This window comes from Aedes aegypti, chromosome 3 (assembly GCF_002204515.2).
Source record: "Aedes aegypti strain LVP_AGWG chromosome 3, AaegL5.0 Primary Assembly, whole genome shotgun sequence".
Classification (NCBI taxonomy): domain Eukaryota; kingdom Metazoa; phylum Arthropoda; class Insecta; order Diptera; family Culicidae; genus Aedes; species Aedes aegypti.
The window spans coordinates 297,461,901-297,484,266 of record NC_035109.1 but is presented as its reverse complement, the minus strand read 5'-3'; the positions used below and the strand labels follow the sequence as shown (position 1 = coordinate 297,484,266).

The window sequence follows — 22,366 nt, the reverse complement described above, 5'->3', positions numbered from 1 at the left end:
AAATGCTAGACGAGTTGCAGAAACACGGACACGCGACACCCTGCAGTATTAGGGATGTTCTGGGCACATTGAACAACCAGATTCTGATTTGTGTGAATAACTTTACAAACGAAGCGAAAATAGTTTTATAGAGAACCACAGAAAAAAAAAACAAAACTCTTCAATGATAATAGTTAAATGCTAACACCTTCATTTTTATATTTATATACATTTTAATTTTAATATTTTTGTAATCGCTACTCGGCGCCGTTATGCTGTAATTGCTTTTGTGCCTAATAAAAAAAAAAAAAAAAAAAAAAATTGAATTTCACAATACATGAATGTTTAAATAAGTAGTTCTGTAAAATTGCGAAAAATTGGTTTTCATGGCTACCGCAATGGCCCCTTGAACCACAGTTGCAGTCGATACCTAACTCAATGGTTCCTTCATTATAGATTTATATAGAGTTGACTGTAGTAGCGGATTTTTATGAGCTCTGTCTCAAGAGGCACTGCATCACAGCTACACCCCTGTTTCAATTAGGTTCTACTAACGACCGACGGCGATCCCGTTGTTGTCACCGACAAGTTAAATAAACTCATAACGTACACACAAAGAAAGGCGTATTTCCAGCTCATAGGGTCAAATGCATCATCATAGGAGGAAGACGACGACGACAATTGCATCTACCCCAATACTACAGTCTCAAAGAAACACCCATCATAATCCCCATCCCGGTGGCGTTCATTCAAAAGTAAATATTTATTTTAGCACGGACAGTACGCCTCCAGCTGGTGCCACTGCTACTGTAGCCTTAGCTGGTAGCAATAGCAGTCAGCAGATGCTGCATAACAGAAGCTTGAGTTTCCCTGCTCGAAGACAAAGAAGCCGAAGCGGGAATGCTAATGTTACAAAGGTTTCTTGGAAAGTAACTGCAGTTGCTGGTTTTACAGTTACACAAATAAATTGATTGAAGGAATGTCCTGGTCCCGCTAGGGAGCTCCGGTTTACGAGTTAGATCAATTAATGGACAAAGAGTTAAGCTACCACTTACCAGTACTTTCGCGAAGCGCCGATCCAGCTCGCCAATGTCCGGCATGGGTTGCAAATTTCGCGACCGGATAGAGGCTTGCCGTACGTGACAGCTCGACGGTTTCCAGCTGTCGATAACGCTCGAAGGCGATGGTAGCAGCGAACATGGCTGCTGGATGTCCGGATGGTGGTGGTGCCGCGTTTCGACAATCACGCTGTCATGTTTGGAACCACCGCCGCCGCCGTTACTTCCGGCGGCAATACTGTTGGCCGCCTTCGACGATGCCAAACCCATCTTCGGAATGGGTTCTTTTCGATTATAACAAACACGAGACCCCCAATTACAACAACACTGCGATAATCCACGAAACACACCGAGCACGTAGACACACTGGATTTAGCTCATTCATAGCACTTAATAATTTTACTCTTCACCATCCGCGGCGAACAGCGCTTCTTCCTTTCGGGATTCTACAATATACTATCGAAGTGTTACAGCATACACAACACTCCCAATAGCTTCCTCCCTGCCTTCTGGGTTTGGGGTTCTGGCTGAATTGAATTTCTATATGCTGCTCACATAGCATACATCACACATCACTGAAAAAGCACTTTCCCGCTCTCACGTGTTTCACTTCGCTCTCCCTCCTAATTTTCGTATACGAAACATAAAAACAGCACACTGCACAGGGCTGGAATGAACGGAATTATGGAAATCAACCGGAGGAAATCACACAAAGCAACAATTACTCTTCAGGTATAGGAGAATGCTAATAGGCATCAGCACTCACCCGCTCGAATGGAGCGAAATTTGTAGATGTAAAATGGTCACTTCCGGTTCCGAGGGGAGAGGGACGGATGTGTCGCACGAGTTGACCACCCACACTAGAGGGTGGCACATTTTTATAAACTGTAAAAATCTTAAGTTATACTCCCGAAATTTGTTCATTTGGATGCCTGGAAGCTACTGAGAAATTTTGAACAAATTTGTTTACTTTAGGAGGGAGTGTCTAAGAGCCTTAAGTTTTTATGAAGCAAATCGACCAAATACACTCCCATGCAAAAGTTTGGAATCACATCAAGAAAAATATACAAAATATTTTGTACTATCAAAACTTTGTAGCGCTCACACAAAAGCCAATAAGTTAAACTTACTACGTAGATATCTCTAGAGGAAATCTTTGAAAAGCAGAGAATTTTAAGAATAAACCTTGTAGAAATGTCTGGTTAGGTATTTCGAATCGAAATTGAATGCCAGAAGAAGGAAAATAATTATTTTGGTTAAAAATTGGCTTTAACGACCTTCCATTAAAATGGAGAATCATCAAAAAGACTATAGCGCCATCTATGGTCGAAAATTCACTTTTTTTCATATACTTGGTCGTTCTTCTCTACACACGCTTCAAGCTCCTGGAGTTACTGATAAACATTCACAGTAACTTTTTGGGGTCGAAATGAACTATTTCGGGGGCTATAGCTTAAGGTTTTTGTAGTTTTTTCAGCATGTGCCACCCTAACCCACATCCTTCACTACCACCGCTTCAGTTCGTTCCTAAACCGTGCCCAACCAAAACCTCAGAGATCCCATCAACCGGTACACCACGTCCAATCGAAGTTTCCTCGTTTCTTTGTGCTGACTCGCGAGTCTCATAGTCCAAGCGCATGGGCGGCCACTCAACTCGACCTGAAGTCACCGCAAGATCCATGCGACGAATCCATTCGGTGTCCGAAAAGACAACACCACCGGTAGCAGTTTTTATGCAATCGGAAACCTGGGTCTTCGCGGTTCACGCTTCACGGTTTCTGCTGACTTAAGGTGTCTGTCTGTTCTGAGTGTTCATCGATGTTCGTGAGTGTTATAACTGCGTTGAAACCGTTTCTGAAATGGAAGGAGAAAAATAATGTTAGTTATAATCGAGTTTTTGATTTTTAACATTAGAGTAAAACCAAGATTAACCACAATGCACACACCCACGCCGGTTATGCTTAATAATCTGATACATCGTTCAATAGCTAACCCACCATAACAGCCCAAAGTAACAGCCAGCGACCGGCTGTTGGTTCAACAATCTATCGCGCAGGCTCACTAACGACTGAGAGGTGACAAGCGACTGCAATGCAACCGATATGCGACGGTGCACAGAGGAGAAACTAGCTCACATTTCTGGTCTTAATTTCAAATGTGAACGATTGAGGTTTTTGATCTCGCTGTATTTTCTAGGTACACCTCAACCTCTTTTTACGACCGGTATCGGGGGCACGGTGTGTTTCGTAGAGCAATTTCAAAACAAAAAATTCGGCATGTCTAAAATTTTGACACAAGAAAGCCATGGTTTTCCCCTTTCATTTGCGATTAAAACGAAAATAATCTAGAACAATATTTTTTTTTTAATTTTTTTTTACCGAGTTTGGGATATAACTTAACCTTAGTAAGGACCTTGGGTCGTTATCGACCCATTTCAAAATTCAAATCATTGTAACTGTTGATTACAATAACCTTGCAATTTGATGTTTTCTGTCAATTAGGTATTTTTTGTCGGAACATTTGTTTTTTCGGAGACAGAAGTTTTGAATGGCCCCTTAGGGAGCTTCCATAAATAAAAGTTACAAATTGTGACTTAGGGTCGTTTTCGACCCAAAAATTCAAAGAGCTCGAAAAATCAGTATGTTGACCGAATTTAGTTCTGTTGGGCTGAAATGAAAGGTACACATGTCGATTTCCGGAAACCCATCCGGATATCCGGATTTGCATCACTGTGGCCACCGGGAACCTGCCACATCTGAAGAAAAAGTCCCTTTAGATACCCTTACTTTGACAACGTGTAGTTTCGTAACTAAGCAAGTATCTGAACCGTCCTCATATTGTTGAATAGGTATTTACGTGGACTGTAAATAGAGATTCTCAAATCATTTAGTTATTCATACCCGGTTCCGGACACCCGGAACATCCAAAAAGTACCCAATCTGGACAATTCGATGAAATTACTCGGATTGATGCCAAAAAACCAAATGACTTGTGTCCAACTCATAACGATTTATTATGTTTGAATATATTTTGCCAAAAGAATGAATTGATGGTTATTCTGGTCCTTTTGGGTACCGAAATGACCACCGGAAAACCCGTAATATGGGACCACTAAGTTTTAGCACCAAAACTAGGCATGCGACGGCTCAAACTTCATGATTTTGAATCCCTGTGACTCTTCTAATTCAATTATAGCGCCAACTCGAACGTCTTTTGATGGAAGATTAGCATCAAAAGTCGTTCGAGCTGGCGCTTTTAGAAGTTTTGAACACAACAAAGCTATACGAAACATAGTACTTGAGATCTGGTGGATATAAATAGCAAACAAGTCTGCATGCACTAAAGATCACCGTTTTTGGCTCTTTTTTGGTGTGATCGGAGACTTTTATGATTCACCTGATATTTTTGTTAAAGCTTCGTATGATTGCTCGTTATTAAGCTAATAAAATCGTAAAGTTACTGAGTAACATTTTCAAAGCTAATTTAATGTATTTGTTTTATGAATTACTATAGTATTCCGTACAACTCCAAAAAAACTATTCTAAAACTGAACATTACAGCACTTATTGAGATCTCTAAGCGAAATTCTACGATCACACGATCAATCTTTCACAGGTAGATTTGTTTTCATTCACCTTTCGATGTTTGTATGAATTCATTTGCACTTTTCCTACCATCACTTCAAAAAGGAAGTGTATATTCGTCAGCATCATTATTAATATTCTTATCTTTATTTAAGAGATTTTCAGCCCTAGACTGGCTGTTAATCTGAGAATATTTGTCTGCAATTCTGTTTGTTTTACTATTTCACACAAAAGCAATGCTCTGCCAATTCTCACAACAAACACATGGACAATAGTATCAACATTGCATTGCTATTGCAATTGAGTTGGAATATTGGATTTATGAAATATTATATTGCGTCTGTCATTGGCACAAATGTGAACTTGTCAATTTTCTAGAATCTAGGACATAAGGTCGAAAGGGCAAAAGTTCGAGGAGGAATAAAAAGTGGATAAAAGGTAAAATCTTCTTTCAAAAATTATTTAATTTCCCATAATGCAAATCACTTTCAACCTTTAGTCCTTTTGACCTTTTGTATTTTCGACCATTTGTCTTGTCTTCTTTTTGTCTTTCGACTTATTGTCCTTTCGACCTTTTGTGTTTCGATCGCATGTTCCTATACCAAGTCAGAAAGATGAAAATTGCTCTTGAGTTACAAATAAAAATTTATAACAGGTTGTTTGACATACTTAGTTTTAAAAGCAATGCAAATTTCAACAATGGATGAAAGCAAACGAGAGGCAACTCAAAAATTTAAATTTCGGCCTTGGCCTGTAAATTTTTAGGTCTAGAGCTGTCTAGAATATAATCTACAAGATATTGACACTAGATTTTTGCAAAATTTTCATCTAAATCCTTTTCAACAGTTCACCGCACCAAAATTTATAATTTACGGTGCATTTAAAATGATATTACAAATAACAAAATTGTAAAAAAAAAGATTGCTCTAGGACCCCCGATGGATTATTTTCATTTTAGCAGCAAATGAAAGAGGAAGGTCTTGTCTTTCATTGGTCCAAATTTGAGACATGCCGATTTTTTTGTTATAAAGTTACATGAAAAAGACACCGCGGGGGTCGTAAAAAAAATCGGTCGTAAAAAAATCAGGGTTAAAATTATGTTTTTGAATTTATAATTATGTCTAGATGCGGAAAAATTGATTCGAGATATTCGGCAAAGTTGATGCATGGGTTGAGAACTTTCCAAAATGGTTGTTCAAGTTTTCATATTTTGGTAATAGATGGCAACACTGCTCGATTGTTATCAAAAGAGCCATTTTTATGGGGGTGTGATATGCAAATACCAAAAAATTTTAAAGATAACGATACCGAATATTCACCAAAGTTGAAGGAAGTGTTGCGTGCCATACACTTGGCTGAATCACAAATGTTCATGTGGCTGGCAACACTGTTTAAGAAGAAAAAAGAAATGATCGAAACCATAAAACTTGAGTGGAACAGAAAAATAGAATGCTTAGCAACATATCAAAACGCTTCATCTGTAATCCAGTTTTTCATGAAGGTTTGAAATTTTGTCGTAGCTGCCAACACTGCTTAAGTGAAATTGCGCCACTAGGCAGTACAAGTGTGCATGCAACTTTTGTTTTGCGGATATCTCATGATTCTGACCACTTAGAAAGATGGCGCCTTCGGCAAACATGTTCAGTAGCTCAAGGACTATCATTATTGTAGCCAAGAGTTTCGAGATTTTGCCACCAGGTGGCGCTAGTGTGCATATAATTTTTGATTTCCAGATTGCTCAGGATCCTGACCACTTAGAAAGATGGCGTCTTAGGCAAAGTTGTTCAGTAGCTCAAGGACTATCATTATAAAAGTTATGAGATTCGAGATTATGCCACCAGGCGGCACTAGTGAGCATAGAACTTTTGTTTTGCAGATAGCTCAGGATCCTGACCACTTAGAAAGATGGCGTCTTAGGCAAAGTTGTTCAGTTGCTCAAAGACTATCATTATTCTAGCCAAAAGATTAGAGATTTTTCCACCAGGCGGCGCAAGTAAGCATAGAATTTTTGTTTTGCGGATAGCTGAGGATCCTGACCACTTAGAAAGATGGCGTCTTCAGCAAAGTTGTTCAGTAGCTCAAGGACTATCATTATTCTAGCCAAAAGGTTCGAGATTTAGCCACCAGGCGGCGCTAGTGAGCATAGAATTTTTGTTTTGCGGATAGCTTAGGATCCTGACCACTTAGAAAGATGGCGCCTTCGGCAAAGTTGTTCAGTAGCTCAAGGATTATCACTAATCTAGCCAAGAGATTCGAGATTTAGTCACCAGGCGGCGCTTCCCCGATGCGATGCGGCTTCCCCGATAAGGACGTGGCCGTGCCGGTGCCCGTTATTGACTTTTAAAAATTGAGCTCTCGATTTGTGCACATTGGTAAGCTAATCCCAAGCCCCATTCAATAATTCACTGTGCAATTTCGATTGTTCTGGTCAATCACGGAGTAGCATCTACGAATTGTACGGTCATCTATGCTCATGCTCATGTGAAGATAATTTTGCACTTACATTACAGTACTAATGTGTTTGGAACATTTTTCAAAATTTCTCCTTTTTAATTTCCATATAAACCTACATTGTCTTCGTGTCACTTTTAAATCACCACCGAAAAAGCCGAAAATTCCGCAGAACAATATTTTTATGGTAAGGATGGTAAGAAATATGTGAGAGATTGAATTTTCAAATATTGTCAAGTTTTGAACCGTCCTACTCTCCACATCTCGATATCGAAGAAACGAAGGGACCATCGAGATAGGGAGAAATCAAGACACAGAACAAATTTTTGATGAATTCTTCTTTCTTCTTTCTGGCGTTACATCCCAACTGGGACAGAGCCTGCTCATCAGCTTACTGTTCTTATGAGCACTTCCACAGTTATTAACTGAGAGCTTTCTATGCCGATTGACCATTTTTGCATGCGTATATCGTGTGGCAGGTACGATGAGAAAATTTCCAACCCGAGAAGATCCTCGACCGGTGGGATTCGAATCCACGACCCTCAGCTTGATAAATGAATTTTTGATGAATTAAATTTAAAATTACTCCGTTATCAGGAAAATTAAAAACAAACAGACGTCATTTTGCTTTCGAAAATTATTTCGAATGCCTAAAATCTAGCCTAGTAAACTTTGATAATGGGCATACCACATTGATCGAGATGTGGCGAGTGAAAATGTATGCAGAATGAAGGGACCGACAAAATCATCGACATAGGGAGATACAGTCGGTGGCAAAAGTTAGTAACCAAATGCTTTTTTTCCATACAAAATGCCCTAGTTTGGAGATTTGTATCTCAGCTTCTGGTAGGCCGACTTGGCTGAAATATGGATGACGAACTACAAATAACCTAAAGTATACTGAGCTCATTGGATTTCAATCATTTTCCGAAGAGTTTCAGAGGGTTGATCAAAGAAAAAAGTAAGTAAGCGAGAGATTTTTCAATTTTATTGAGAAACTGTGAGCTGTAAGTGGTTGGTGTGTCCTGCAAGTTTGTGTAACTTCCAAAAGTGAACAACTTTGCCAAAGAAGCTAATCAAGCAAAACTTACCGTTTTTAAAAAAATCGAAAAATCTCTCGGTTACTTACATTTCTCTTTGACCAACCCTCTGAAACTCCTCGGAAAATGACTGAAACTTAGTGAGCTCAGTATAAACAAAACTTAAGGTTATTTCTAGTTCGTCATCCAAATTTCAACCAATTCGGACTACCAGAAGCTGAGATACAGATCCCTAAACTTGGGCATTTTGTATGGAAACAGGTTACTAACTTTTGTCACTAACTGTATATCGAGATGTAGAACATTGAGATATAGAGAGTCGACTTATAATTCATGGAACACATCCTTAAAAATTTCTTGGAAGAATATCAGATTGAATTTTCGGAAGAATTGAAAAAAGGTGTACGAGTCAGAGAGAAATCACTGGAGAACTCCACTAAAAACAAAAACTATCCTTGTTATTTGAAAGTTTTTGAATAAATACATGGTAGAATTTCAGGCGGTACTCTAGATGGAATCTCTCAATGAATACTTGATAAGTTTTTGGAGGAATCCCTGAAGAAGTTTCTATAATAAAAACAGGAGGAATTCAGGGTAAAATCTCTGGACGAATAATCAAAGAAGTTCTGCGAGAAATTACTGGAAGAACCCACTGAGAATTTTATCTAAAAATTCCTAGTGGAAATACTAAAGGATCTCTTTCCACTTAAAATCCTTGAACAAATTCAAGTAATTCATGGAATAATTATTTAATAAATGTTTGAAAGTTTCCTGCAGAAATTGAAAATCCAATAATCAGCAGTCGTTTGGCAGGCACGATATAACTCTATGGCCAGGAATGTCAATACCATTACGAAAAGATCCTGGACTTACCGGAAATCAAACCCAGACAACTTCAGCAAGGCTTTTCTTTGTAGCTACGAAAAAGAATTCTAGATAGGTACTATGTTTCAGTTAATTTCTTAAAAAAAATAAGAATGTTTTTAAAATATTTTGATCACAATGCAGATACATATGTTACAATTCAGTACCATTATGCGGTATTCAATCATTGAGAGCTCACGTCAAAAACAAAGGTAGCACTGAACGTGCGTTTACCTGACATGAAAAATTTTACCACATAAACATAAACGTAAAAGCTAAAATATTCATGAACTGAACAAATTAATTTCTCATCAATTGTTTGGCTTCTTGACGAGTGAAAGGTTCATCAATCTGTGTCAAACGAAAAAAAAGTTTCATCTGTTGTAAGAATATTCTAACAAATGGTCATCCAAAATGAAAAACTTAAAATTTAATTGCCCAAAACGGCATGTTTTTCGATACAAATACTAAATGACAAGTGGATAAGTGTTCTGCAACGGTTCGAAATCAATCCTACTATTTTAGGGCTTTAGATCATTGAGCAGAAAATAATTTTCGCCATGATCGACCCAAAATTACTCCTGTGTGTGTGGCGGCTGATTCCGGATTTTCAAGATACCCACACCACACTTTCCTGCTCGTTTTGCATCCCACGTTCTTAAGAAGATATTCCGCCTGATGCCGGCATCAGGAGCCAACAACACAAAGCAACCCAGCCAGCGATACACAAGTTTGCTGTGCATATGCTGTCGTCGTACACCAAACGACAGAAGGCGCGCCCCTTCTCTGTTGCAAGTTGCCGGTTTTCTGATGGTGCCCATCCCCCATGTACGAGCTCAACGATGACGAAGACGACGACGACGACGACTACATTCCTGTGCGATGCACATTTTTCCCTAATATAATGCAAGTTTCATCGTCATGAATGTTAGCAAAGTGGAAGATAGCTGAGCATAAAAGAACAAGCCTAGCTGAATAGTTGCATACCCACTTAGCATTTTACACTGATCGGGTTCTTTACACTTTTGGGATTACCCATTTGAAGAGATACGAATGTCCCTTTTCTGGAAGTTTCTAAAAAGGAAGGATGTAAAAAATTTTTGAATTAGAATTTGATTTTTTCTAATGACCTTTCTCACTTCTTCCAAATCAGTCTCCCAGCAAATTTTTGAAAACGTTTTCTTGATTAAGAATGCTCACGAAATTCTGATTTTCTTTTGGACTAGTGAGTCTTAAATTAAAATTGTGCGCGCTCCCAAACTGCATAACATTTTTTGGGCTTTTTGTAATTAAATAATACAGTCGACTCTCCGCATCTCGTTGTTCCACATCTCGATATCTCTCCCTATGTCGATGATTGCTTCGGTCCCTTCATTCTGCATACGATTTCTCTCTCCATATCTCGATATCCTCCTTATCTCGATATCTCCATATCTCGATGTGTTCTTGTCGATTATTTGTTCCCAATTTTCTCTCTATATGTCGATATGAACATAATCAAAGGTTACTAGATCAGATTTCAGCGATTCAGAACAATTTGGAAACTCGAAATGAAGTTTGTTTGTTTATTATTTTCCTAGTAGCGGAGTGATTTTCAATCTACTGTTCATTAAATTATGGACCAATGCACGAGTTCACTAATCTGACGTTTGAGCGGTGCCGAATTCACTAGTTTCCATGGCCACGTAAATAACATGGCACCGCTCAAACGTCAAAAAGTGAACTCGTGCATCAGTCCATTGTTCTTTCTCTCGATATCTCCCTATCTCGATGGTCTCTTATATAGATATTGAGATGCGGAGAGGCGACTGTAATGTGTTTTCCTTTTCAATACCGGAGTTGGCTTCCGAAGTTTTTTCAAAATTTCAGAGAATTACCAAAAGGGCTTAAAGTTTTGCAGATCTTGCCATATAATTTTTATAGCAAGTAAAGTAAAGTGAAGTAAAATTTGAATCCCTGATTATAGACGATGATCTTAAACTCTTGATCCGTCTTAAAAACGTGAGGAGAAGGCAATTTCAAGGCACTCGCGATCCTGCTATGAAAATTTTATGGCAGGATTAGCAGAAAGAAATCAAGAAACGTTTTGCACAATTAAGAAACAAAAATTTTGAAAATAAAATTTCTCAATTGGACCCTGGCTCTAAGCCCTTTTGGAAATTATCTAAAATCTTGAAAAAACCTCAGAAGCCAATACCGGCATTGAAAGACGAAAACAAACTATTACTAACTAATTACGAAAAAGCTCAAAAACTTGCTATGCAGTTTGAAAGTGCGCACAATTTTAATTTAGGACTTGCTAGTCCAATTGAAAATCAAGTTACTCAGGAGTTCGAAAATATTCTCAATTAAGAGAACGTTTTCGAAAATGCCTGGGAGACTGATTTGGAAGAGGTGAGAACTATTATTAAAAAATTCAAAAATATGAAAGCTCCTGGCGATGATGGAATGTTCCACATCCTCATCAAGAAATTTCCAGAAAGTAGCTTATCATTTTTAGTTGATATATTTAACAAATGTTTTCAATTAGCATATTTTCCTGACAAATGGAAAAATGCTAAGGTGGTTCCAATTTTAAAACCAGACGAAAATCCTGCAGAAGCTTCTAGCTATCGTCCAATCAGTTTGCTTTCCTCCATCAGTAAACTTTTTGAAAAGGTTATTTTGAACAGAATGATGGCCCACATCAACGAAAATTCAATTTTTGCCAATGAACAGTTCGGATTCCGCCATGGACATTCGACCACTCATCAACTTTTACGTGTAACAAATTTGATCCGTTCCAACAAATCTGAAGGCTACTCTACTGGTCTTGCTCTTCTAGACATAGAAAAAGCATTCGACAGTGTTTGGCATGAAGGTTTGATCGTAAAATTAAAAAAACTTTAATTTTTCAACATACATTGTTAGAATAATTCAAAGTTATCTGTCAAATCGTACACTTCAGGTTAATTATCAGAACTCCAGATCTGAAAGACTTCCTGTAAGAGCTGGTGTTCCTCAAGGCAGCATTTTGGGACCAATTTGTATAATATTTCACATCTGACTTACCTGAGTTACCTCAGGGATGTCAAAAAGGCCTCTCCGCCAAAGGACGAAGCTTGCGTGTCATCTGTAGTCGGTTGCAAAAAAGTTTGGACATTTTTTCTTCATACTTGCAGAAATGGAAAATTTCTCCTAATGCTTCCAAAACTCAACTAATAATATTCCCACATAAACCAAAAGCTCTTTATTTGAAACCTCCAAGTAGACATGTTGTCACGATGAGAGGGGTTCCAATAAATTGGTCAGATGAAGTTAAGTATCTAGGGCTCATGCTAGATAAGAATTTAACTTTCAAAAATCACATTGAGGGCATTCAAGCCAAATGTAACAAATATGATAAATGTCTCTATCCACTTATTAATAGAAAATCAAAACTTTGTCTTAAGAATAAACTTTTGATATTCAAACAAATTTTCAGGCCAGCCATGTTGTATGCTGTACCAATATGGACTAGCTGTTGTAATACCAGGAAGAAAGCTCTGCAGAGAATTCAAAATAAAATTTTGAAAATGATTCTGAGGCTTCCTCCCTGGTATAGTACCAATGAGTTACATAGAATATCCAATGTTGAAACATTGGAACAAATGTCAAATAAAATAAATAATAATTTCAGGCAAAAATCGTTACAATCTTCTATTGCCACGATTAATGCGTTATATGTTTAGGTTAAGTTAGGTTAAGTATATTAAAAACTTTTTTTCTTATAAGCAGGTGAAATCAACTCACCTGTAAAAAATCTGAACTGCTACGGCAAATGAAATGTAATATGTTGTTAACAAAATGTTAATAAAATCTTAGATTTGTGTTACCAAATTAGGATGATAGTGTTGTCTAATAACACAGAACACCTAGATATGAGAAATAATGAATGTAATGTTTGGAATGATACTAATAAGAAATTTAAAAAAAATCAGCGTGAGTAACCATTTGACTACAAAGGTGGCTAGAGTCGTTTAAGACCAAATCAATCGTAGAAGATTTTCTAGCCGAAGAGAAACAAGTAGAGCTATCAGGGTATTGAATTGAGGAATACCCTGAGGAGCACTTATCAAATAAAATTCTATCATTGGAATTACTATTCCATGAGCGATGTTTAGCATTAAAGCCACCAATGACATAAAAATTACTTATAACGAGCCAATTTCCGCAAGTCAGTTTGAAGCAAATTAACTTGCTGCCTAGTGCACTGAAAAGGCAAAAAGGTAGCTAAAAACGTAAATTTAACAAGCTTGTGTTTCAACAGAAACACCAAAAGTTTCAAATACGTTGGTTTCAAATGACGAAAAAAGTTGATGTTTTATGCGCCAATGAATTATGATAGCAACTTCACTACATGTTCCATCGAGATGATCATTACGATATACGAAAAAAATTGGATCTCTTTTGAGTTTGGATCGAGGTTTCAAATATGTTTCAGTAATTTTCTACCGTAGGCAGGTTCATCCCCAAAGATTATGTGGAAACTCAAATACGTTTCAAATAAAATAAAATAAGTTTCAAATATGTTTCAGTAATAACAGTAATTTGATTATGTATATTATGTGGGAACTCAAATGAATTATATATAGCAGCTCCGTAGGGCAGGTCCTAGATAGGTCAGCTTTTATTTCAACATGGGAAATTAGTTGTCAAACTTTATCATCTTTAAAACTATGCTTCAATATAACAGAGAAACACTAACTAACTTTGCTCATAAGAATTATAAAATGAAAATTTTCACTATACTCAGTCAGGTTTGCACTGACTGATGATTATGACGGTTTCATCAATTTATCCTCCATCAATTAGTTTGAATTCATTCGAAATAAAAATATCTGCAGGAAATGATGAATGATGCTTTTCCGTTGCACTTCATAACTATAACCTGTGCTGTTCGCCACCATAACCAAAAGCCGATAGGCGAAAAGGTAAAATTTAGACGCTAATACAGGTCCATATCTTTGTTTTTTTTTTTTTTTTTCTACTGCGCACAACCATCAGCTGCCATGGTGGGACGGGAGTAGCAGCACCTTAATTAACCTACAAGTCGGAGCAACATGTTGTTATTTTACACTTTTGCTTTCGAAAGAGTTTTAATAACAGCTATATAGAAGCCCTCGCCAAGCGATACGGTGTGAAGCTTTTTTATGTAAGATTCACTCGTCGAAAGACGAACCTGCCTAAAAGGGATGAGTCTAAAGTGCTTTATTGCTGTCTGCCACTACACTTGCAAGCGTGGATCAATTTCGGAAAATTGGTGAAACGCATAATTTTCGGGGGCTTATTGTGCGTGTTGAAGAACCGTTTCATATTTCTCAATTACTCGGTAGATGTAACAATGTAATGGGTTACACTGGTGTATGCACTATTATTATTTGTACCGTAATCCGGGAAAAAGGCAAATGTCACAAGTTTTATATTTTTGAAACAAGTACTGGCTGTATACTTCTTCTTCTTGGCATTTACGTCCTCACTGGGACAGATCCTGCTACTCAGCTTAGTGTTCTTATGAGCACTTCCAAAGGTATTAACTGAGAGCTTACTTTGCCTAAAGTGCCATTTTCGTGTGGCAGGTACGATTATACTCTATGCCCAGGGAAGTCAAGGAAATTTCCATTAGGAAAAAATCATGGACCGAGCTTGAATCGAATCCAGACACCTTCAGCATGGCTTTGCTTTGTAGCCGGAGACTCAAACCACGCAGCTAAGGAAGGCCCGTCAAACTTACGTTATATTAGAATGTTGAGGTTGCGATCGAGCAAATTGAAATCGTATTAAACACATTACAAGTATAGATTTTATTTAGCAGGTGTAATCAATCCATCAATCAAAATCTATTACATCCATTGCAAATGGTCGAAGCACGTGAAAAAAAAGTTCAGATTTGGCGTCTAGTTTTATTAGATCGTGTAAAGAAAAGAGAATTTTCCCCGATAAATCTATAGATACCATAGGTATACCATTACCGGTAGTTTGGCGATTGCGATCAAATTTTTGCGCACCCGAGAACCCGTTTCGGTTTGCTGGCCTGGAGTACAACAAGATATAACTGATCTTTTCCGAAACCCTTTTAGAAAGGAATGCACACCGAACGGATCGTTTGTACATACTTCTTCGTGTACCCAACAACGGCCCCCGTGAAAAATGGAACCATCCAATCAGGAATGCCACGGCGATAAATCTTCTTGCGTCGTCTTCTTCGGTTACCGGTCGGTATCATAGGGAGCAGAATGCAACCCGTAGGAACAACCTCACCATCAGTCGGCGCAACGCACTAAGCACTGAAAAAGGCTGGAAGAATGTTAATTCAAAAACATTTTCCATGGTTATTTGTAACCCCTGCCTGGTTGCGATGTGTGTGCCAACAGAAATCCTTATCTAAGCGACCAGTGCGAAGACGTCCCTCCAGGTTTCGTACATCCTCCCAATCTAAGGTGCACCGAGCTTCAAAAGATTCAAAGAGTTATGCCCATCTCTCCAGGTTAAACCTCCCGAGTGATGCTGTTTTCGTCCCCCGTTGTCGTTGTTGTTGTAGGTATCTACCTTTATACTACCAGGAAGCTAGTTTGAAAAGCCGGTTTCGGTTCCAGAGCTGCAGCTTTCTCGTGGATACAGTCCCGTAGAGGAGACTTCTTGCCTCCAGACCATCATCACGGGGCATCGTCGCGTCGATTGGTGCACTGTTATATCAACAAACGAGCATGATCGACTCAATGCTTTCAAATGCCCTAGCATTTCTTATTCTTCTTCCCACAGCATACTTTCGTAGGAGGCATGAATTCCCGGTTGGTTGTACTATTCATACGATTTGTTGTTTGGTGCTGATTATGCTAGCGGCAAATCATGTTTTGCTGCACCACATGTCAGCACTGGGAATCCGAGTTCTTGCGGATGATATGCAGTGTCCTGAGGGAAGATGGGATGGTCGTTCATAAATCGCGTATTGCGTTAGGGATGGGTTGAGAGGGTAATCACGTGGAATTCTTACTTCTTTACAATCTGAAGAAAAGTGATAATACAATTATTATGGCTTTTATATCAAGCACCAAAATACCGCGAGTCAAGATATTGATGAAAAAAATGCATTATGTATCGATTTCAGGCAACTTTCATACAAAGCTTCACAAGCCTGTATGCTGATTGATTGAAGATTTGGAAAAGAATTGTATTTGACCATATAAAAGAAACGACGAATTTCATATGGAGGATGTCTCATACAAAAGTTTGTCCTTTTAACATGCTAGCTGGATTGAAATGCTAAAAAGATAAATAAATCATTGTTTGAATTTAATTCAAACATCAATAAAACCAGTATTTTATACAAATTTGTCAACATGTAGCCCTTGATCTACTGAACAATTTTCTAAGGGGTCAGGATCCTGAGATATCCGCAAAACAGAAAAATCATAAATGAACTTTAACACTTCACTTTTTGCAAAAAAATAAAATACTAAAATCACTAAGGTGAGCAAATACCTTTAAACTCTAATATGTGTTGCTTATCTTGACAGATAGGCCTATTTCGTCTGCGACTTACAGACTTCTTCAGTGTCGAGTGCTCGACTTGAAGAGAACATTGCATGGATCTATTATTTATACTAGAAAAAGTGTGTGGGTATGTTAGATTTAGATTCTACCTGTAATCGTATACAGGAGGTCATTTTTTTTTTCAATTAATTGTGTACCTAATCAAATGAAAGGATTGTCAAAATTACAAATTCCTGCTTTTTTGGCAGGTGGTCAATCAATGTGTTTATGTATTGTGTGGGTGAAGGTTAGGTATAAGTCTAAACAGCCAAGAGTACCCATTTCCTTGATCTTTGTTTAGTAATTTATTGTGGTTTTGTTTGAAAATTTCTATGCTTTCCGCTACGTCAAGTTTCCAAGGATTTGAAATATGTCGTAAGAGTTTGATATTTTTTTGTGTTATCTAACATACAGTTCTAACATACCCACACACTTTTCTAGTATAAACAATAGATCCATGCAATGTTCTCTTCAAGTCGAGCACTCGACACTGAAGAAGTCTGTAAGTCGCAGACGAAATAGGCCTATCTGTCAAGATAAGCAACACATATTAGAGTTTAAAGGTATTTGCTCACCTTAGTGATTTTAGTATTTTTTTTTTTTTTTTGCAAAAAGTGAAGTGTTAAAGTTCATTTGTAGTTTTAAACATACTCTACTTAATCCCTCCCAAAGTTTAATTTAAAAAAGTGTAGAGAAAAATCATGCTCACTAGCGCATGAATTTCGCTCTTGGCTTAATGGATAATGATAGCCCTTGAGATACTGAAAAACTTCGCCGAAGACGCCATCTTTCTAAGCGGTCAAGATCCTGAGATATCCGCATAATTAAAATTTTATGTAAACTAGCACTGCCTGGTGGCGGGATTCCGTAGCTCAATGGCAATCGCATGCCAGCCCTTTAGCTATTGAACAACTCTTCCCAAGACACCAACCTTGTGGAATCATCAGGATCTAGAGATATCATATGTTCCAAAGGTTAGGTTAGTGCAAGTTCGAAACAGCGTCCTTACCGGCCAAGATAATTATCAACTATTGAAGGTAAATCGTACTGAATACTGAAACTTCGCCGAAGACAGTACTGTGCTGTCTATCTATAGCTAATGCATACGAGATATTCAACAACACCCTCAAATCAATGAAATCCCATAAGTCCTGGGTCTCCTATAACGTCCCCCAACCATGTGTCTTGTAGGAGACCTGACTGTATTTAGCTTATTCGAATAATTTTATTAGTGTTGCCAGCGTAAAAAACTTATTGTGTTTCGTTTTCTCGAACGCTATATGTAACACAAAATACATACTTAAACTTTGCTCAAGGTTCGACTTAAATAACGTGTAGAAATTTTATATATTGAGTTTCATCGATTTCATTTGAGCAGTGTTGCCAGCTACGGCAACATTGCGAACCCTTCATGAAAAACTGGGTTACAGTTGAAGAGTTTTCCTTAAACATTCTATTTTTCAATTCCACTCCAGTTTTATGATACTGATCTTTTCTTAATTCTTCTTAAACAGTGTTGTCGGCCACATGAGCTTTTGTGTTTAGACCCACTGTACGGCATGCAATACTTCCCTTAATTTTGATGAACATTCGGTATCGTTATCTTTTAAATTTATTGTTCCAACTTTGTCGAACATCTTGATCAGTGTTTTCCACATCTAACCGCTGCATTTTTCAAAAACATAATTATAACCCTGACTTTTTTACGACCGAGATTCTTTTTACAACCTATAACGGTCGTAAAAAGAGGTTGGGGCGTACCATGTTGATTTCGACTACTTTGGTTAATGAAGAATGTAGAAGACCGTCTTCTGAAGACGTAATAATTATGGATTCCAAACGAAAAAAATGAAATATAGTCCAAAAACCGCTAAAAAGGCGAATGTACGGATTTGTATATTCGATGCATATATTAATTTATTTCCGGAGTTTCGGTTCGTCTAATGAGCCATGTTCAGGTACTCGATACGGAGAAAATCAACAAGTTTCAGCAAAATAGCATTTTATTAACTTGTTGATTTCCGTATTGTATATTCCGCCCTTAAGATTGTCCAATAGCCGGATCGAAACTTCGACAATGATAAGTAATTAATCAACGCAAATTTCGCAAGACTGCAATACAAAACTCCCGAAATAAGTTCAATAATTGCTTCTGTGTAGGCAGAATTCGTTATCATTTGATTTTGAAGCACGATCAGAGCAAACGAAGAAAAACATTCCATTTGTAGTTGTTCATGATCGACAATGTAACAAGTTCGCTATAAGCAGTGAACGAGAGCCCCAAAGAGAGAGCGATGATAAAATCAATTTTTCTAGCTTGTTTATCATTGGGGATAGGTGTCTTATTTTACTGGCACGATAAACAATCCCCGAACATCAGATAGCAATAGTGTCCCCCAGGTTTGGAGCTTGTTTTGATGGGTATTATTATACACTGCTATCCATCCGATCTAAGCAGAGCTGTAGCAGTGTACGATAAACCGGCTCTCATGATGTGCTGTAAATCAGGATAGTTACAAAGAGCGATAAGTGAAGGATTCTCTCAATTTTCTCAGTATTTAATCCATGCTTCTGTGATAATTTTGCAGAGAATTGAAATCAAGGTCATTTCAGACCCAAAACCCATGATTCATTTAAAAAAAATACTTGGACAATATGATTTCTGTCAAAATCTGTTTTTGAATCTGGAGAAGTTTTTCCTGCCCAGAATTCTGTCAGAAATTCGTCGAGAATTATGTCAGCATCTTGCCAAGGATGCTGACATCCTTTATTCGGCTATAATCCTGGCTATGATTACCGATAAAAATATTTTTGAGAAGATAATTTCATAAGCTTTAATCGCTGAAATTTTTGAAATGTACTTTTTTTCGTTTTTGAGTTATGGCCAATTTTGTAACAAATGTGCAAATGTGCCATTTTGAGCCTTTTCTTTGAAAAATCATAACTCAAGAAAGAAGCATCGTAGAAACAAAGTTTTTTTTATGAAAATGAAAGCAAATTTTCTCAGGAATAAAAAAAATATTAACTGGAAACAGTTTTCCACAACATTTTCCACTGTTGAGAAAATTCTTAAAGAAAAGCCGGAAAAACTATGTTCCAATTAGTAGAAAACTTTCAAAAATATATTTTCGATAAGGTAATTTCATAAGCTTTAATCGCTGAAATTTTTGAAATATACTTTTTTTTCGTTTTTGAGGTTATGGCCAATTTTGTGGAAAATGACCATATAAGCCTTTTCTTTGAAAACCCATATTTCAATCGAAGCATCGGAAAAACAAAGATTTTTTATCAAAGCAATTGCAAATTTTCTAAAACATCTGAAAAAAAGATATGGGATTGGTTTTAATGAAGTATAAGTCGGAATGGATGATATTTTTCATGAAAAATTACACCGCTAAGAAAAACTGAAAAAAACTGTTTCTGCCTCAATTTTTCATTACACTGAAAAGGGATTCTTTCTTTTCTATGGAACAAATAAGATTATTATTATTATTTTTTTTTAAATTTTATTTATTCAATTATTTAGTCTATAACTTACATTTTCATCTTAAGGCGAAGTAGGCCGTCATTGAAATTTGTATGCGTCGTCGATGATTGTTGCTAATTCATCTCACGATTTCGAATCAAAGAAAATCAGTTGGTTTTGCACTGACCCAGCTGAAAAAGTATCAGCATACTTTATGCGTATTAGCGCGTACAGTGATACTTTTTCAAGTCAATATAAACTATCAAGACTGAGTTTTATCACTTTGAAATGCAAGCTGAAAAGTCATCATTGTTGCCAAAACGAATGACGGGCTACTTAGCCTTAATACTATCTATTTTTTCAACCGGGAAGATTGTGTTTGGTTGCTAACACCAGAAGATTTTCGTTTCTTTGTATTATTAAGAACAAAGCATGCTGTATTTTCTTGGTTTTCATGTGCATCTGAGAACTCACTAGCAAAAATGCTTCATTCGTCTTTTGGTATAAATGAATGATAGTTTTTTTGTTCCAGGAATTGGAACAAGGTTAGAAAATCTTTCCTGAAGAAATTTTTCAGCCTCTGAATAGTCATTTTCAGTTGCATAAATAAATTCCCAATCTTTTTTAAATTGGTCATTCACGTTTTGCGACATAGCCCAGTCGAAAAATTGTTTGGCGTTATTAATTTCTGCTGACTTTCTAATACTAGCATCACTAGCCATTCACTTAATGTTGTCACCGATACCATCACAAGGACCTTTTCCATGTGAGGTTGGGAAAAAGTGCCATTCTGCTTTAATTTTAAAATCATTTTCATGGTTGCATACATTTTTGAAATTTGACATTAAGCGAATGGCTAGAAATGCTAGTATTAGAAAGTCAGCAGAAATTCATAACGCCAAACAACTGGGCTGTGTCGCAAAAGGTGAAAGACCAATTTAAAAAAGATTGGGAATTTATCTATGCAACTGAAAATGACTATTCAGAGGCTGAAAAATTTCTTCAGGAAAGATTTTCTAACCTTGTTTCAATTCCTGGAACAAAAAATACCATTTCTTTCTACCAAAAGACGAACGAAGCATTTTTGCTAGTGAATGTAAAGTTTCCAGTTAATTTTTTTTTTTATTCCTGAGAAAATTTGCTTTCATTTTTATAAAAAAAACTTTGTTTCTACGATGCTTCTTTCTTGAGTTATGATTTTTCAAAGAAAAGGCTTTTTTTACAAAATTGGCCATAACTCAAAAACGAAAAGAAAATACCATTTCAAAAATTTCAGCGATTAAAGCTTATGAAATTATCTTCTCAAAAATATTTTTTTTTGAAAATTTTCCGCTAGTTGGAGCATAGTTTTCCGGCTTTTCTTTACGAATTTTCTCAACGGTGGAAAATTTTGTGGAAAACTTTTTCCAGTTATTTTTTTTTTATTCCTGAGAAAATTTGCTTTCATTTTCATAAAAAAAAAACTTTGTTTCTATGATGCTTCATTCTTGAGTTATGATTTTTCAAAGTAAGTAGTGTCAGGGGAAAACAACTGAGTTTTCCGGGAAAATAGGCGACCCTGAATTTTTCTCAATTTTTTTTTCATTCATATATCGATGAGCCCTGCCTGTGAAAAAAGTTTCATGAAAATCTGAGACCCTTCGGCCCAAGCCCGTACGGAAATAAAAAAAAAACCCCAGAAAAGACATGATTTTGATCGTTTTGCTCAAAAAAGTGCCAAAAATTCATTCATGTATTTATCATTTTACATATTTTTTCCTGTGCAGATTAATGGTATAGTATTTGTTATCCTACATACATCAAACGTGCAACAATTATTGATAGAATAAGAAAACCTTTTCAATTGTCTTAACATCCGACGAAGTAACTCTTCGTCTATGACGACGGTGCCTTGTGATGTCGTTATAACCACCGTCGACTGTATCAACTAAACATAATTCGCAATGATGATACCTCAACCGCCGCAGCATTTAAAATTTCCTTACAAATTATACCGCACTAAGAAAGGAAACAAAAAATAGCACAGAAAAGAACAGAAAAAAAACACCATTCTATAATGCGCTTGCTGCACGCAACGTAATTAAAGCAACAATAATAACACAACACCGTCAAAATTAAAAGGAAGCACAACACAGACGCACAAAATCTTCGAAGACTGCTTCCAGCATCTCATGTTTTTTTTTTTCTTTTGGGGAAAAGGAAGTCTGGAAAATCGTCTGGAGACCGGTTGATGACTGCTAGCACTACTGATGGCATGGCATGGTAGTGTGCGAGATAACAGACAAGGAACCACTTAACAAAGATCCATTCATACGATGATAATGGTGAATGATACATTGATAGGTATTTGTGTGGCTTGGGATGAATCAATGA

The 22,366-nt window shown here is 37.0% G+C and overlaps 1 protein-coding gene across 6 annotated transcripts in view; it reads right to left on the bottom strand.

The window, feature by feature from the left end:
- Window positions 1–22,366, bottom strand: part of LOC5571875 (formin-like protein CG32138) — a 314,369-nt gene that overhangs the window by 269,646 nt on the left and 22,357 nt on the right. For 2 of the 6 annotated variants that reach the window (XM_021853950.1, XM_021853953.1), the window contains exon 2: window positions 1,035–1,704. In XM_021853950.1, the coding sequence (XP_021709642.1) occupies window positions 1,035–1,307 (273 nt within the window). In that variant the 5' untranslated portion in view covers window positions 1,308–1,704. Of the gene's footprint in view, window positions 1–1,034; window positions 1,705–1,803; window positions 1,934–2,586; window positions 2,677–2,696; window positions 2,874–22,366 lie in introns of those variants that run through there. The other 4 variants (XM_021853955.1, XM_021853951.1, XM_021853954.1 and 1 more) reach the window with 4 other exon arrangements.